This window comes from Chironomus tepperi, unplaced genomic scaffold (assembly GCF_022539635.2).
Source record: "Chironomus tepperi strain 1889 unplaced genomic scaffold, CSIRO-AGI_Ctep_v1 contig_445, whole genome shotgun sequence".
Lineage (NCBI taxonomy): Eukaryota > Metazoa > Arthropoda > Insecta > Diptera > Chironomidae > Chironomus > Chironomus tepperi.
In genome coordinates this window covers 3,129,043-3,148,764 of record NW_027226567.1, presented here as the reverse complement: position 1 = coordinate 3,148,764, position 19,722 = coordinate 3,129,043, and the positions used below count along the sequence as shown (strand labels likewise).

Here is a 19,722-nt window from a genome sequence, read left to right as displayed (position 1 = left end):
GAAGAGAAGTAGAGAAAAAAATATATAAAATATTTTTGTGAGAGGGCAGAAAGATACAGGAATGAAAAAAAAAATATTGAGTAGAAAATTGATGATAAATTACTATTGCGAATGCTTTTTATAGACGCATTTAATTGAGAGGAAATTTTTGATACAAAATGTTGTGATTCGCTTAGGTTTCTGAGCTTAGTTCTTTAGTTTAGTAAGAAGGTTGGCATGCTGGTGCGTTAAACGATTTTAATTAAAAGGAAAAGCAAAAAGTTGACTCGAATTTCATGAGGGAAAATCGACTTGATTTCATATAATATTCGAGTTGATTTCAGGCCAGCTTGACTAGAGCGTGGAGCTCTGTTTTGCCGAATTCGACCCGATATCAGAGTCTAGTCTGTCTGAAAACACTATATTCCAACACTGTACACCGTGTACCTTTCAGGAAATGCTTTCCAAACCACTACAAATTCTAAAGGCTTTGTGGTTCACTTCTTGAGCAACGCACTCCAGGGAACCACATTTTTTGCTATAAATATGAGTCGAAATCAGCCGTCATATAGCAGAGAGGACAACTATGCTTCTTACCGTTGTTATACATGTTTCCTTGCTCTCAATATAGTTATCTATAGCATAATATATGTATGTAAAATAAGAGAATGTATATTAAATAGACATCCAACTAAAGATCAGCCAAACACCAAAAACGACTCTAAAATCTCAACTTAAAAATCTCAAAAATTCAGCTAAAAATATACACAATCCAAGCAGAAGCTCGTTAGTCAATTGCAAAAGGTATGTTTTTAATAGACGCAAAAAAATTTACTTTCGGAATTTTCAATTTCTTCTGTCGTGCTTCGTGTGTTTTTTAATTTCCCAATTTTCCCTTAAGATTTTCATCTCCTAGACTTAGAGTGTTCTCAAAAAAAAAAACAAACTCAATCGAAGTTGATCTCATTTTATTTCATATGCAAAAAATGTAAAGGAAATAAGAAGAAGATTGCGAAGCTGGAGAGATTTATTATGCGATAAAATTACATGAAAATTAAATTCCTTATGTTCATGATGAAAACATATAATTCTTAGTGGGATTTCATTTGGAAATTTTATTTGGTCTATTTATGTAAAGTATGTGAAATTTATGTGGAGTTATACATAAATTTAGAACCATTGGAATTTATGGGGTCGTTCACTTATTATGTTTGGTTTATAGAGGGGGAAATAGGACTGATCTTCAATTTTGTAACTGTTTCAATACATCCCATCACTGGATTCCTCTTAAAAAGCACCAAAACTCGAAGTTCACTCGGATTTTTAATGAACAAATCGACTTAAAACGATGTAAATCCATATGAAATTCAAGTGGACTTTGAGCTCTGAAATTTACTAACATTGTAATATTTCTGGAAGGCACACGACGAAGAAATGTCCAAAAATTTGATTCAAGGTCAGTTTGACGCTAGCCTGAGGCCGGAAATCATAGAATCTAACCTAAATCCAGCGTCATGTCAGCCTGAGCCTTGATTTTCGACCAATTCTACATCATATGCTTTCCAGAATTGTCTCTTTCAACAGATCAATTTCCAAATATCTAAACATCTTTGAAAATCCATCAATCCAAAAGAAACATAAATTTTTTTCATAAAAATCCATCAACAACTGACTTAATAATTCCCATAAAAAAATAATTTACTACCAAGCACTTCTCAATAATCCATAAAATCTGTTCGTTCCTCCCACAAAAATATCAACCATGTCCACTGCTAATTGAAACGTACATTATAATTTTTTTAATTTAAATTCTCTTCTGTCATTTGCTATTTCCGCTGCGTAAATTGCAAAATATTCTCTTCTCATTCTCAAGAAAATTTTGTTTTTCTTTGGAAAAAAAGAGTTATTTCATTCATCCAACGCAATTTGAGTGGATATCTTAATACAAAAATAGAAAATTTTTCATCATAAATTAAGATTTTTTAAAGGAAAAAAGTAAGCAATAAAGTGAGATAATTTAGAAAAATATGATAGCCATTGGACTTAACATATCTTTTTACTTAATAAACAATTTTTTTATGGCATTTTGAGCTTCCACAATAAAGACAATAAAACGTGACATTAAAGAGAATAATAGGCATAAAAAACTGATACCTTAATGCTGGGGTGGGTAACCTGTGTGCTGCGGCTCACTGTTGATGGCAGAAGTCAAAGTCGACTCGAATTTTTTATGGAATTAAGCTGACTTGAGTCGAATTTTTCCTACAAAATCCGAGTCGTCATCGAGCTCTAGTTGGTAGCAAGGCTCAACCATAACCGCACAAGTCATGGCATATCCAGGTTGCCCACCCCTGCCTTAATCCATCGACTGATATGATTATTTAAATCAAAATTGACATTCAAGTCATGATCGTATAATTTAGTTGACCATTTTTGTTTCCCCGTTCGCGTCTTTCTCTTTCTGTCTTTTTATTTAATATTTATTGTGCATAGTAGTTTCCTTTGTCACCTCAAATGTCTGTCATTTAAATAAATATTTTGGTTGTAAATGATGAAAATCATTTTCTATCTGTCACACATACATGACCAAATGACTGCTTTTTTTATATTTATGAATGAAGTTTCTTGCACTGGATTTATTGGGATGTTGATGGGTTTTTTGTGCGCATTTTGAGTATTGAGATTAAGTATATCAATTTTCATAAAATTTAATGACTTTATTGCTTATCTTTTATAGTTTTTGGTATGAAAAATAAATAATAATATTTGATGTAAGAGTTATGAGTTATGTCATATGAAATTAGAAAGGTTTTAATGTGTCCTGTTTTGTGAGATACAAATTTAAAGATCTCAATTGATTCAGCTAATGCCGATGACTGAATCAGCCTAAAGAAGATTTAAAATTACAAATTAAATTTTTTTTTCTATTCGATTTTCAATTTAAAAATTCTTTTCTTGTCTAGACGGGAAAAAATTCAAATTTTATGACTCATAAAATGAGCAAAATTTAGTGACAATGCGTGCATGTGCAGATGTGAATGAAAATATTTCAAATAAATTTTGTAGGAGCATAAGTAATAAAAGTGAATGGGCAGTTGCAATTGCTTTTGTCACTCATTTGTAAATCATAAATTAGATCCTCAAAATGTCAATGCTGGGACAAAAACTCAAGTTGGTTTCTCTGGTCTTGGCTGAAATTCACAAGGGAAAAAGACATCCTGAAGCTAAAAAGGAACATGGTGAAGAACAGTGATGAAAGAATGTCAGCTTAATGTGTGGATAGAGAAATTGTACAATCTAGGTAAGAGTGACTGCCACAGAGACAGATGAAAGGTATTTTACTGAAACCTTTGCTCCGCATATGAGCATGTTAACAATCAGAGATTTAAGTCGACTCGAATTTTTTATGGAAAAGTCTAATCAAGTTGACTCGATTCTATATTAAATTTGAGTCGACTTCGAGCTCTGGTTACAGTAAATAAGTAAGAATTAGAGACATTTACTCTAAACGTGACAATGGGCCGCCGTGTGCCCCAGCCAAGAAAGGAATGAAATATGAGCCATGACTACTCAGTTTGATCCTACTCTTTGTAATGCGATTATTAAGAACAGTCCCGGGATCATGCCTAGGAGCATTGTTTGCATTATCAATATTAAATGCGCTAAATCCTCCATCCACTCAAAATTCTACCTCATACTTTATTTACTTTTTTTCACATAAAGAAAATAGTCTTTCCTCAAACTTCTTTCTTTCGTCTCATTTTATTACAATATTTTTTTTTTTCAAAAAAAAGAAAACGATCAAGTGTGAATGACCCAATTTTTGTTTCTTTTAAAAACATAAATTTATTTTTGTAGGTTCACTGTGATGAGACATCACCTCGCACAGTGAGAGACTGAATAAAGTGAGAAATTTAAGTTTAAATGCGCATTTAGTGAAAAATTAAAGCAAATAAATCAATTTATTGATGATTTGTTTTGATGAAAATTTTATAAACAGGAAATAAATTATGGGATGTTGAGTTTGTCGATACAGTGGAATCTGTCGGATGTAGTGGCTTTTGTGTAGTTGAGATGGTGATAGATTGTTGAGTAATTTATGGAACTAAATTGAAACTTGCACAAGAATTTGTCAAAAATAAGAAGAATTTCAAGGTTATTGATGTCAAATATTAAGTTTAAGTCTAGAAGACATACTAAACAGCATTCTGGCACATTTACAGATCATAACCCATTAGGCTCCTCTAATCCACATCATAAAAACAAACAAATCATCAAATTATTAACAAAATATTTAAAAACTCATCAAAATAAGCACAAGAATTGATGAAATTTTTCATGTCAATACCTAATTAAGCCGACATTATTTTCACAATTAAGCCACAACTTAAATCACATTTTAATTTACTATTTTTTTATTTACAAACACGAAACTAATTTCCGATTAAATGCAACTTTACGACTAGCATGATAAACATTAAATTTTATTTTCATTTGAAAAATTGAAATAAAATAGTTTTTAGCTTATAAGCAGCCTTTATCAGCTCTTTTTTAGTAGGATTTAAATTACTTTAAGCCAAAATTATGTGAGCAATCCGATTATTGTGATATCCATTCCCTTACTTGTAGATCAGATAATGATGCTTAAATATCCTATTCTCATTAAATTTTATTGTTTTCGGTTTGGATTTTGTGAACTTTTTTCTCTAATTTTTTGTGTGGATTGTTTTTGAATGCTTTTGGAAATGGAATTGGAAATTTGCATAATTTTGTCACATTTTTAATGGAATCGAGGTAATATTGTATCGAAATTTCATTAGTTATTCAAATTGACATTTGGTATTGCAAATTGGCAAGTGGAAGTCAGCGATAGGGCCAGTTTCAGGCGGTATCTCAGGTTGGTCATGGATCACAATTGATATATATGCAAGTGAACAATTTGATATAATATCTAATAATTAACTAGGGTTCAGCAACTGCATTCAAGTATGCGCATACTATTTGTAAGTATTGCATGCAAGTGCTTGAATTTCACGGATTAGTATGCAGGACTTGCGAGCAGTATGGACGTATTTGCATGCAATTATCGAACTCTTTTGATAACTAGATCTACGGTTGACTAAAGGCATACTTTAAGCGACATTACGTCTAGTTGATAGCTGGACTTTAACCAGTCAACTTGTACACTCAGAATTTAGATATTATTTAACAAATTGTTAAAGAACTTGGCAACAATTTTACTAAAAATCACTAAATCCTACCCCAAAATATCCAATTCATCAATTCCACATCAACCAGCTTCAACTGTACTCAGTAAAATTCACTTGGCAGCAATATTTAAACAAAAAATTACAAAAGTCCTCGTGTTATTGATCGAGGGACTTAAGCGCATTTTTGTCCCAGCGATCAGTAATTGATAAACAAGTCACTTCCAGACCTAAAACATAAGATCCAGTAAGTTCCAGGTCACTTGCAGACCTAAAACCAAGATCCAGTAAGATCCAGGTCACTTCCAGATCTTAAAAACAAGATCTATATAAAACTTCCAAAAATTTAAGAATTTCATCAATTAACGGATTTTAACAATTCAAACCTCATAACGGTCAAAAAAAATTCAAACATTGTTCAGTAAACACTGTAAAAACATCGACGAACGTTGAAAAACACTGTAAAACAATGAAAAATCGTGTTGTTGTTTTTGTTGTTGTTGTATATGAAAATGAAAAATTGTTAATTATAGTATTTATGCGTTGATTTGAAACTTCTAAATGACCGATAACCCAATAATTTGATAGAACGAAGCTATTAAAACAAACCAGAGCTCTCTACTATGTCTAGTTTTCGAGATCTCGCGTTCCAGCCGAACAAACGAACACACGAACGAACAAAGTGTCTTATTAAGCTACCTTTTTGAAAAAAATTTCAAAAATGCGCTAAAAATATCAATCCACAAAATTTACAGAGGTAAAAATTTCACAAATCACAATAAAAATTGACTCTTATGGTTTGCACTTCATCAATATGATTAAAATTGATGAGAACATCACACGAAATCTGAGATACTTAAAATAAATTACAGTGTAAATCTTTTGCATTCGTTTCGATGTTTTGAAATTAATTATAGACACTAAATTGTTGATTATAAATTCATAACAAATTATTCATCTTCTTCTACTAATGCAAATGCCTGTTTGTCTCTTTTTATCACTCATTTGCATACACATTCTCTAGATTCTCGAACTAATGCACTTAATACACATGTAATATGCAATAAAAATAAATAAATAATTATACCTTTTCCATATAAACAATCGCAGCGAGTTGTGTTTAGTTTACTGATCGAATAGCACATGACAAATGAGCGATAATTTGCGGTCGCTTCATTGTCGCATTGTTTTTGTGTATGGAAGCATTGTACACATGCAATATGAGTTGAAACAAAAAAAAAAAACTAAAAGAAGAAGAGATTTCATAATGTGTAAAGGAGGGGAACTTGTGTACTTGACAATAAGTGAGGATGAGTTTTTTGTGCAAGAATTAAGTTGCCTTGTAACATGAAAAATGGTAAATGTTATGAATGTTCTTTGGAAATGAAGGAATATTTTTGTAAGATATGTTTGGTTTGGTGTGAAAATGTCACTTAGTTTAGTGTTATTTGGCATGTTTTATGAGTTCTTTTGCTTATTTGTTGCTACCCGTAAAATACTTGGAGGAGGACATAATCCAGTCGAGGCACCTTCTTGGACTTATGGTTTCTAAACTTACGAAGTCCTTAACAGGCAAAGAGACCGTTGTAAGTTACCGTAGTGATCTTTCTGTTCGATGAAAGCATGCTCTGTGTCTATTAGGGAATGATGCCAACATTCTCACTTAAGCGATTAGGTCTTACTGATTAACAATAATTCGTAGGGATAGAATTCATATTTTTAATCAACTAAAGTTAAGTGCTATGCTTTAGCATAAAGTTGATAAATTCACAATTTTAGTTTAAACTTCCCAATTAATGCATTGATGCAATCATTAAATTGTTAAGTCAGTCATGTATCATCTGATTGTTTCTAATGAATTCACATTAATATCATTTTGTAATAATGTACTGATTCATATCTTCAATATTGTTAATTTTTAGTATTTACTCAAAAGAGTCAATATAAAGCAAAATTATCTAGTATGTCAGTACACATGAAATACAACAAATTATTTTAACAATACTAATGATTACAATTTATTTATCAAGTATTTATAGTATTCAAATATTAGTATTGTTTGTGATCATATTCATTTAAAATTGGTAAATACATAAGCATACTAAGTGATATTACTGACTATCATAATTATGCAAGAATCTACATTTGAGATTGATAAGTTCTTACGTTTCTAAGACTAGCTTTGTATTATTTGGTAGGGATATCGTATAACTTCATATAGAAATATTATGAAAATAATATAAATTCTTTGTTAAAAAGGAACATTATCATGCCTAATTTCCAGAACTTGAAGTCGACTCAAATTCTGTATGAAACCAAATCGATTGGAGTCGAATTTTCCATACAAAATCCGAATCGTCTTCGAGCTCTGCTAATTGCATTTAGATCATTAGTTTTCTTAATTAAGATGCTATCAATAATCATTAGTTTTATAGAGAATGCTTCATACAGTTTCCTATTGTTTATTCTTCATCAATATCCCCAGCAATTGAAACCGTTAAAAGTTAGAAAAAGTTCCATGTAATCGTTAGGTGCAATTAGCTTTCAGATAGTAAATAGCAAGTTCTAGTTGCCAAGGTATGGTTTACTGTTTGTTCTAAAAAGTATATGTACATTGCAATATCTAATCAATCTGATTGATAAAGCATTTAATACTGTTCTTAAAACTAATTCCATTGATAAAGTATCGACAGTCTATATCAAACATTATCATTTAATACTCCTCTTAAATTCTTATTTGAAGTTCATATACCCAATTCTCAATCTGTCCAACAATCAGCCTTTTTCTCATTGTCTCAATTCTCATTTGTCGTGCACAATATTGCAATTTTTACATTATGAAATTCCAAAATATACTTTCAATAACGACAAACAATAATTTTTGTTTCATTTAATTGAATTCATAGCGAATCTATAATTACCGAAGGTCAGTCTGCTTCATGAAGTAACTGTCAAAAAGTCCATTCTCATTGTGTACTGCATTTGGAACATTCAATAATTGACTAAATAGTGACGATGTTGGAATAAAGTCGAGCTTTGATTGGTCAATTTCCTGCCTGCGTCGCTTTGGAGGACAAATAAAGTCGCGTTCGGACAACGTGTCCTGATTGTCTTGATCTAAAACAGAAATGAAAAATTTTCGCAATCAAAAAAATTCAATTTAATTAATTTAAATATTTCTCACCATTTTGTGCATTAACACGCACAACTGATCCAGTTTCAGATGAGCCAGAACTAAAGCTGTCATCTGACCATTTTCCGTTCCCATACAGTCCATTCTCCTCATCATCCGATGTCTCTTCGACAATTGTCTCTAAAATTCCACGCGATGACGATAGCTGTGATTGCTGATCGATCGCTATATTAAAGTCCATAACGTCTCCTCGAGATCCATCGGAATAGACTGGTTGCCATGTAAATGGCGAGAACTCTGTCATATTCTCAAAGTCATCCATTGTGTTGTTAGTTCATGGCTTTTTAGTTCTAAAAGGAAATGAATGAGATTAAGGTTGGAATTAGTGACTTTTTGATAAATATATTGTTCTGTAGATGAAAATGTTGATATTTTATTGAGTTATAGGAAATTTATGTTGCTGATTGATAGGAGAATGCTGAAATATTTCAGTGGAATTATCTACGAAATTCAGAGGTGATTTCGGAGAAATGTTAGAGTTTTAGCTTGAATTTTACAATATTCAAATGAACAGAACTTGAAGTCAACTCGGATTTTGTATGAAGTCGCATCGACTTTGATGCTGTATGGAGTCAAGTCGAGTCGGATGCGATATGGAGTCGAGTCAACTCATTTCATCTTTGAGGTCAACTTTGAGCTCTGCAAATGAGTCGTGATTAGGATTTTTAACGAACAAATTCAAATTTTAAATCACAATCATCAGTAAGCTTTGATATGGAATCTTAAGAATTACCATGAAAATTCATATTTCGAGTGATGTATCGCAGTGAATTGAGTTTCAATCTGTCTTCAAGTCAGCACTAAAGTCAAAATGACGAAATTATTGATGATTAATTCAATTTAACGCTAATTCAATTTTATGGGATGTATTTAAGGCTAATAACAGTACCAATAAAATAACAATTTTTGCACCGTTGTTTTGCGCTGGATTGTAATACTGTATTAATCAATAAAAAAAAAAAACAGAACATGCGAATTGTTGCTTCTAATTTGAGCACAAAGCTTCTAAATAATCTAATTAAACGAAGAATTGCAACTTTTATGATTTTTTCCAAGATTTTTCAGAATTTATGAAAAATATGAACAAAGTCAACAATTTGAACTAAAAATTTCAAAGCCTTCCATGATTAAATTGTAAACATTGCAAATAATGTCTAATTCCTATTATAAACAGCTTCATTAAAACAGGATACGACAACCGCTAATAAAATAATCAGCTCATCTACTCATCTCACATATCTTCATTAAACAAAGTTAAGTTAGAAATCAATAAAAAAATCTTATTGCACAATTTCACTTGATTGCTACTTGAATAATATATTTAACAACCAAGGCACTGAGCTTATTTTACTATAAATAGTGCCATTTTTATTGCTTTTATTATTTCCATTTTTATTCATTATTTACTATTATTACTTTAGTTCATGCATCCACAACAGTGTAAAACCGATTGAAAAGCCATTCGACGAACAATTAAAGAGATGATGATCCGATCTTAATTTGACATTAATTCCACTTTAGCGAATCGCAAAACATTCACAGCATGATGTAATGGAAAGGTAATTAAAAGAAGTTAAATTAGAAACTTTTTATGCTGATTTTTAAGTATTAATAGCTGAATATTTTAGAAATCATAATATATTTTACAGCAGTTAAGTGTAACTTAAGAGGCCTCATTGATTTCTATTGGATGTAAAGCTTTTACAGAAAATTATTAGCTTGTAAATTTTCTAATAATTTCTTCATTAAAAATTTTATGATTTTTATTGTAGTTTTGGAGTTTCTTATAATGTTGGATTCTCATAAAAATGTTAATTCTTGGATATTATGTTACTAACTTTGATTTACTTCCAATTTAAAGTAAGGAAGATACAGTTAGAGATTAAATTGATATTGTCATTCGAGATAATAAAATATCTAACATTAACAGGCATTGAAACCGCTTCTAGGCCTCGTAGCGATGTTTCTGTATCATGAAATCATGTTCTTGGCCAGTTATGATAACTGTATGGATAGTAGCCAATATAATCAATACAACGCAGTCTTCAGAACGTCGCAGTGTTAAAGACTGAACGTTATGATACCGTGAGGCTGTTCCATTGACTTTGTGATGATATTCTATCGAAAAGAACTAAATTTGTCACAATGTGACTTTCATGAGCGTTTCAAAGAAGACTTTTTTGGGATCAAACCCTCTTGTCATTGACTCTAAATGACAGTATTCAAATTCATTCTTCCATTTTGACTCTACTTCCCTGATGTCGTTCAGGAAAGTAACTTTCAGACAAAATTCATGACAATCCACCATAATCAGTGAGTTTTGACAATTTTAAGCAATAAATCAGGAACCAAAGCTCTCAAAAAAATCTGTCAAAATATCCTGGTATCACTGACAATCACTAATTCATTTACAAAATAACTACAGCATAAAAATTCAATTTAAATCACTCAACGTCCAAAATACAAAGCCTAATCCACAACATGATACATCCTGTTATACTTTTGACACAAACAAGCAAACTCGGAAGTCCTACAATGCAATTTAAGCCGTACAATCTCGTTAATTATAAACATACTCCACAAAGTATCAAATAGTTAAAGCCAGCATGTGACCTATCATGGAAATAAAATTAATTTTATTAGCCATTGGCTAGTCATTTAATTGACTAAATCAAATTACCTATAAATAAATTTAATAATCTAATAGAAATGTTCAGTGAACATAAATAACTAGAAATAATGGGCAATAAACGACTGGAGACTGATCAAAAGGTTCCACCTTGTGGTAAATTTATTAAGTGCTCACAATAAGCATCCATGTTAGGCATTAGAACACAATAGATCATTTGTAACACAAACCAAGCAATTTAAAGTCAGAAATTTCAATGAAGAAACACCTTTAAGATCACCTAAAGAATATAAAATAGATGCAATTTTTCACTATGAATAACATTATCGGAACAATATAATCACATTTTGCAAAATTCTAGCCGTTTTTAGACACCTTGTTATGAGTCAGATTTAGACATTTGAATATTTTATTTTGGCATTTAAGAGTGAGCTTTGATGCTTACATAAATGGTAGTTTTTTGGGATTTAAGAATGAAGTTTTGAAGATCAAAATATTTTTTTATTCATCTTAGTTGGGTAAAGGCATTTGATGTGCATGCAGTTGACCTTTTGGTGCAGGTAAATTTAAGTTGGAAATAAATTTAATTGTGCAATAGCTTTAGATGAATTAAATCAGAGTTGAGCGAAGGAATCTGTTCAGAAACTTGATTTAAGCTCTATTGTAGAACCGCAGGACAGCATTTAATGCACTTTAGATGCCCAGACCTGAAGTTGGGACTGAACCTTCAACGGTATATCAATAGGAGTGCAGTAACAAGAGCGGTATAGAAAACGTATAATTTATATATGGCCATGTGTCATATAGTCGAATGACCCCTGATAGCTCAGTGGCAGTACCTGCGTTTTTGATCTACAAGCCTGCAGTTTTAGATGAATCCAAATTTAAAGACATCTGCTAGAATTTCCAGAATTGACAATAATTATAAATCCCACATCCACATTCATTCACAAAATCATCAACAAACAAGCACATTCAACCCACTTTCAATGTCTCTTACCAACAAAAATCTACACAGACACGAATTTTCCATAAAATAAATCAAATTTTCCCTCCAATAAATTTTCATCATTTAATTCGCGACTTCTGCGATGACTCATAGATTATTAAAGCATTCCCACAATGCAATGACAATTAATTAAATCCATTACAATTCGTCTACATCATTTCCATCGTAATTCACATCCATCATTCGAATGAGATCTTTAAAATGTCTTCACAGTCACTTTTAAAACTGATTTATAATACAAACTTATTCAGATTGTACATGCTTCTGTATATCTTTTAGGTATTTTATATAAAAATTGAGATCATTGTCTAGTTTGTGCCTCAAAGTTTTCGCTTTCATTCAGGTCTTTTTTTGTTTTACAATGCACCATAAAATAGTTCTCATTTAACAGGCAGCAACGAAACTAATTCTTCTCTATTTTTATGTAAATTTTTTCCACTTTTAATTTTGTGCTCTTATTGTTGCCACAATTGCACTATTAAATGTCAGATGATGATGATTCGAAAGTTTTTTTTTTTTGATGGAACGAGGATTTTTTATGCTGAATTATAAAATATTTTTTTGTGTTAAAAAAAATTAGAAAATGTGAATTTTTTTGCGAGAATTTTAATTTATTATTGGTACCGGCTGTGGATGAATGGATGATTTAAATGTGAAAATGTGATTTGAAATTTTTAATAAAATTTTTGAGATGAAAAATTGATTTTTTGTGGTTGAATTTTGGGTGTCATACTTGTTATATGACATGGTGAATTGGTGTCAAATTTTTGGATTGTATGGGAAATGATTCCTAACAGTCAAGGGGTCGAGGAGCCAAGGAGTCAAGGAGTCTAACATTCACAGTTATCCTTCAGTCAAGGAGATCGTTTTTTAGGTTCCGTAATGGTGTTTTTGTCATCATAAAAGCATGTTTCTTATCTATTCGGGTTTAACGGGTCATAATACCCTCTCGACTGACAAATTTCAGCTGTAAATCGCATCTAGCTACACTCCTGCATATAATTTCATGTTTTGAAAGTCTAAGCACGTCCAAAACAATTTAAAAATTAAGATTTAATTTCATTTTTTGCTGAAACTTAAACCGCAAAATCATTCATCAAACCAAACCCCAAAAAATACTTAATAACAGCCTTTGAGTCAATTCCTATTAAGCTTATTAAACATTTAATCCTAATTAAAATTGCCGCTGCAATTGTATTTTGATTCCTCCAATTTGCAACGCATTTTATATCTAAAAATACTTTACATGCCAGAATCTTTTGACTTGTCAGCTTTGATCACAAACAAAAAAATAACTAAATCCATTTTTCGGTCATTTAAAGTCACATGCAAGGCGGAAATATCAACCAATTGACTCAACCATAAAACAGACACAAAACAGCACTTGTCATTCAAATTATTTCCCAAAGATTTTTTTTTTTTTGATGTTGTCCAAATGTTCTTGACGTGGAAAATTTGACAGACTCGTGCATGCACTTTATTGTTATCGATAATTTAATTAAATGGATTTTTATTGAGCTGAAAATTAAGTTTTGAGTGGAATTGAGTAGTGTTAAAGTGTCAAGCGGTCTTTTTGGTTGATGAAAATTGGGATGAGAATGGACTGTGAGATTAAGCAGATGAAATTGTTGAAAAGTCAGCATTAGGAGTTTTGGATTTGAGAACAAGAAGTGCATTAAAGAGACGAGCATTGTCATATTTTGAGAAAAATTAAAAATTCTCAATTTTTATCGAATTTTAATGAATTTTTAGACAAGAGCACATATTGACAGAAATTTAAAGATGTCCACAACAATACCAGCCATTTCCTCTACTTGATCATCACCAATGAATGACCCTAAAGAAGTTCAAGATCAAAAATATTTTTATTCAACTTCCTTTACCGCTCAAATCAAAGCAAAAAAACAAAACCTTTTAATAACTTCCCAGAATGCAATATTAATTGCTAATATGCACAAATATCAGATATCTTCAAACAAAACCGGCAAATTAAGGAAATGACAATTGTAAAATCATCATTTTTACGACTTCTCGAAGAACCTCAAAGCCAAATGTGTGACTCAAATTGTCCACACGTTTCACATTGGATTATCGAAAAAAAGAAATCAAAATTTGTTTACACGAAAAATTCATGTCACATTTTGTTATTTTTATTATTGTGTGGAATTAAAAAGTTTTTGAACTTCAAAATATTATAAAGAATTAATGGGGAAAGGGGGAATAAGCCGGTAAATGTGACAGTAGTTATAAATCTATTGTTATCAATATTAAGCTATAAATTAAGATAAGCTTTTATTTTTTATTATCTAGATTGTGACATTTTTTGGGATTTTGAGGAGGTTTTGAGACAGGGCAGCCATATGGAAGCCATAAAGAGGTGGTTTCTATTGATTTGGTGTTAATCCGATTAACATGGATGTCAACTCTAGCGACACAAATGAAGATGGCTTTGCTAAACCTCTTTTTTTAACAGTAAATGAAAGCAGATGCGGTGTGGCGTCATTTTTGTCGCTCTCGTAAGAACAGAGCTATAGCTAAGCCTTAAACAGACCTCAAAGTCGACTTATTCATACAAAATCCGAGTCAAATTCGAACCCCGACCATAAAAGCTCCATCGGCAAAGCTCTTTTCGCTTGAGCCTCTCAGAATAAATTAATCAAAAATCGTCACTTTTCCGTCAGCTAACACAATACATCACACATATCAAATCAAATATCTCCCGACCTACATCAACAAAAAATCAAAAAAGACCCACAAAAAAATATGAAAATATAAATATTTAAAAATCTATATTTCAACAGTAACAGACATAAAATCATGATCATGTGTATATTTTTATTTGCAATTTTATTCATCGCGTGATGTTAATTAAGAATTCTGAAAATGACATAATGCCAATTTGTGTTGATGATAAGTTTTGTGGCTTTATATTTCACAATAAAAAGTATTATAGTCATGGGATTATGATAAAGACAAAGTATTAAAGTAAGTGAATTTTGAGGGCGTGTAGACTGGAATCAGGTTGTGCTTTACATTCTTTTAAGTGATTCAATTAAGGTTGGAATATAGAATGGGAAATCCTGTAAGTCAGATGTTGGATTTTTAATTTGATTAATGGGATATTAGTGGAATTTTAAGGTTGAATGATTGTCAATCCTTGGTTGGCTATGAGTAAGCATGTTTTTAGTTGATGAATTGCACATCAATTCGTTGAGAATTTCGAAAAAAATTACACCAAATTCATCTCATTTTTCAATCATAAATCTCACAAAAAACATTCACTTCACTTTCCCAGAATTGAATTCTTTTTATTACTTTATTGTTTATTTCATTAAATTTTTTCATCACGCCACGACAATTGCGATTTTACTTTTCATTTGTCTTCATATTTTACATCGTCGAACGCAAGGGTATATTTAATAACATAAAATATTTCTTAATATTATTTTTTCATGCACACCTTTTTGTCAACTATTCTACGTCATTTTTTGTCATTGTCGCGCATTTAATTGCTATGGATATGACATTTAAGAAGAGTGAATAAGACGACTCATTCATTAAAAGTGAAAATTTAATGCAACAATAAAGTTAATGGGAATAGTTGAATGATAAAGTGCGACAATATTAAGTAAGAAAGTCATTGAGAGGTGATGTTATAGATATTGACAGAATTTGGAGGACTTTGAGAGTCTAGACTACAAAAGTTCAAAAAGATGACTGCAAAATGAGTATTGCCTACTCTGGATGTTGGTCCATATTGACATTGATTAGAATTTGAAAAAGAATTGATTAATTCTTGCATTAATACTCTAATGCAATAATGAAACAAAGTTGCTTGACGACAGCGTCGTGCCGACTTGGTGTTGAATCCTCGGATTCATCCCACTTGTGCTTTTAGGGATGCTGGCTTAACATTTGGTATTGATAAGTGCATACTGCAATTTCACTTGGTTCTATGTAGACAAACATTTATGTAATCAGGACTCGGAGTTAACCAGTGCTCAGAGGAACCCAAAGACATATAATAATCAATCCCAAAGTGCTCACAGTGCCCTAACGAATTTGCAAGACAGAGTTGTATCGACTTAGTGTTAGTTGCATACCAAATCCCATTTTGGATCGAATTAGCACCTGTATTGTGTCAGATTTTCATCATTTGGACTTTCCTAGAATTTTGCATGATAATATTTTACATTGACGATCAATTCAGTACACCCTAACATTTGATATGCCAATCCAACATCCCAATATGCCTACCCATCGACATAAACCCAAGCTCAACACAACAATAATAAATAAAGTGAAATGAAATGACCTCAAGTACGGGAAATTCATGTCGCACAATTAAAAAAAATCTCATAATTTACCAAAATAAAAAAACATTTTTGTATGGAAATTAATTAGCTTGAAGAAAAAATTAAAAATAGTCTTAATTACAGCCGGTAGAAGTCACAAAAAAACACAACAATGGCTAGAAATCAAAAGACAGATAAGGAAGTGACAAAACTTTCATTATTGTTTAACTATTTCTAGTCGCTGTAGAGATGAGATCATTTAAAAATAGAGACACAACAGCTACATGTAGCTTAATGTCATCGCGATCGAAATTCATGTAGAAAAAGTAGAAAGCAAGCCTAACATTTTATTTTTATTCTTTTTTCCTTCGAGGAAATTCCGCAATAAAGTTATTTTTTATTAAGTCGTGTTCGAAAATTGCAAACATTCTCAAGGTGATCAACATTAATTCCACTTTCAATCCTTCTTATTGCTATACTTAATGTTGATCTGTATGCTGAAAAAATATTCATCTTAAATCTTTTTTACTCGTGTTCAAGCGTCTATGAGTGAATTTGTTGTTAATCGTATGACTTTTATAGAGAATCCAGCTGTGAATGGGTTGATGCATAAATTTAGATAGATGGCATGTTGATCATCATAAAAATGTTATGTCCTGCTGAAAATTTATGAAAAGGTCTTGAGAAAAATTGGGTTTTTTTCATGTTGACTTTTAAATGATGTTCAAAATTTGGAGATGTGATGATTCAGCATTGATGGCAAAATCAGGAAGCAAGGTGTCGACTATAAGACACGGAGCATGCTCTATAGAACCGAAGTGAGATACAGTAAGATGCCAAAAGTCTCAGAAATTGCGATAAAATCCAAAAATAGGAAATTAAAGTGCCTTAATTGTTAGTTAAAATGTGTCACTCAGTGCGCTCACCATGAGCTTGATTCTGGGTCCTTAACCCTAATTTCAGGTCATTTAGACCTATCCTAAGTCACTGATCTACTTCCTGATTCAAAGATCCTTTCAAAAAATTTAAAACAAATCCCCGAGTGTCCACACCTTGACTCTAAAACTCAGAGAATCACGCAAAACCACAGAATCTCTCCATGCTTACTCACGTACGTTCTCAATTCTGAGCTTTAATTTACAGTTTTAATCAGTATGCGCGATAATTATTAGCAATACTAGCAGTACGAAATCACCAGTCATGAGCGTGAAAATAAAAACAAGCAGAAAAAGTAGCTGCAAAACAAAAAAAAAAATCTCCATAAAAACGGATCGACTACTTAATTCAGACTTGCTAAATGTACTCTTATTGTATGTATGAATACTTTTCACAATTGATTTCATTTTACTGTAGGTTTATTAAAAGGAATAATAGCGATATTTTTTTTTTCTTTTGCATAATAAGAAACGGATGCAATTGAATGAACCAAACGAAAACATTCCGCAATTTCATGCTGTGCACCATCCATTTTAAGAATGGATTTTTTTTAACAAACTTTCGATGTTTATTTACTTCTTTTCAATTGTTTAAATTACATTTTTATGGAGTGCAATTTTTGAGATGAAAATGAACTTACTTTTTGTATTCGGTTTGTTTGATTGGATAATAGAGCTGAAATTAAGCTGATTTGAAGAAGGAGAGCTTGTTTGTCTGCTTTTTGCCACTTTTTTGAAGAATAATACGAAGAAAGTATCAAAAAAGTTATTGTTATGATTGAGATATTTACAAAAAACTTTTCGAGGTGGAGGAAATTTTTAGGTTGAAAATTCAAATTTCAAAAAGTCGTTATAGTTTAAATTTTGAATTTATACCAAAATTTGAAATTTCTGAACAGTTTAAGATAAAAAAAAGCCCTCAAGTGCATAAAATACAGTCTTAAATCATGCTAGATGCGCCTTACATCAACCCACCCACTCACATTCAACTCCTTAACTCACATTCCTTCTGTTGTACTTATGAATAAAGCACATTATGTCGAGACAAACAGAAACAGAAAGAGAATGAAATGTAATTTCAGCATAAAGTAAATTATGCACGGGTTCATGGTTTCAATGGTAAATGATCATTTTATAATCTTTTCTTATGTTTCTTAACGACTGTTGGTGGATACATTATGAGATAACAAAATGGAATGTTATCATAATTAGTATTACGTATGGTAGAGAATGGAAGTAAGTTTTTAATAATCTTAGGAATGTGTAAGATCATAAAGGTTATAAAAAAGTTACGATCAGTAAAGAGTTCTGTTAATGAATATCGAGTAATGTTCTTAAGAATGGATTGCAAAAACTGTAAAGATCTCGACTTAATAGCTTCAAGCTAATAATATTCTGTTGCTGTACTTTTTAATTTGCTCAATTTGCAGTTGCTGTGAAAGCTTTTAATGAAATTTTCAAGAATATTTTCCTTTCAACTTCTGCAAAACAAAATAACCAGGAAGCACTTCATTGCATGCAACCGATAATCTCAATACCTGTTGCTTCCATTAGGCAAAAACTGTAAATTTTAAAAGCGGAGTGCTACTGTCAATGCTCAACATTGTCAGCCACTCCCAAAAACATCAACAAGTTTTACCTCCAGTTGATAATTTGAGCAGTGGCACCGGTTGTGGACTGTCGGTCGTTGCCAACAGCGAGATAATCTACATTCACAATAAAAATTATGTTTTTGCCATGATCATTGAGGAATTAATTTCATTCTGTATTGTTGTCGGGACGCTGCTGCACTTTTCTTAATTGCTGCTGTGTAAATAGCCCAAAATAGCCCAAAACCGCCACAATAGTGCCAAACCGATTTTTTCAAAATGTGCCTCAATATTTTGCGAAAATGCTCTAGTCACCCAACCTAATGCTGATACAATTAATTAAATCAACAGCCAATTTAACCAGAAGTTAAGTCCTCGTGCATTGCCAGCAATAATTCGATAAAATAAGTATAAATAAATAATTCAAAGATAAACTTTTGAAAAAAATATTAAAATTCACGCAATTGTTTTTACTTTATTTTATTGTAAGTGAGCACGAGATAGAAAAGAGGCTTTCATACTTCAAATTAAATCATATTTTATGTTTTTCGTCTATGAAAAATAAAAAGTAAAGGCATAGAAAGAAGAATGAAAAATTTATTGCAAAAAATTGACGCCCAACAATTGAGATGAAAAAAAGCAGCAGTAGAAATAAGTCTGCAAATTGTATTTTAATTCGCTCGGTAATTTCAATGAAAATGTTTCTTCTGATTCATAGAAAGTTTCTTTCTGCAGCCGATCAAGCACTAAAAAAATATTATTATAATAAATAAATAAAGCATGCAGTCTCGCGAATTGTATCAAAAAAAAGTAAAATACTTCATACTTTCATATTGCATATTGTGAATGAGAAAATATAAAGCATCGTCGATTTCGTTTAGAAAAC

At 31.3% G+C, this 19,722-nt stretch overlaps 1 protein-coding gene across 5 annotated transcripts in view; it reads right to left on the bottom strand.

The window, feature by feature from the left end:
* LOC139098326 (serine-rich adhesin for platelets) overlaps nt 1-19,722 on the bottom strand; it is a 117,362-nt gene that overhangs the window by 76,234 nt on the left and 21,406 nt on the right. For 4 of the 5 annotated variants that reach the window (XM_070650474.1, XM_070650476.1, XM_070650478.1 and 1 more), the window contains exons 2-3: nt 8,371-8,669; nt 8,108-8,303 (exon numbers count right to left, since the gene is read on the bottom strand). In XM_070650474.1, the coding sequence (XP_070506575.1) occupies nt 8,108-8,303; nt 8,371-8,641 (467 nt within the window). In that variant the 5' untranslated portion in view covers nt 8,642-8,669. Of the gene's footprint in view, nt 1-1,684; nt 1,755-8,107; nt 8,304-8,370; nt 8,670-19,722 lie in introns of those variants that run through there. The other variant, XM_070650479.1, reaches the window with a different exon arrangement.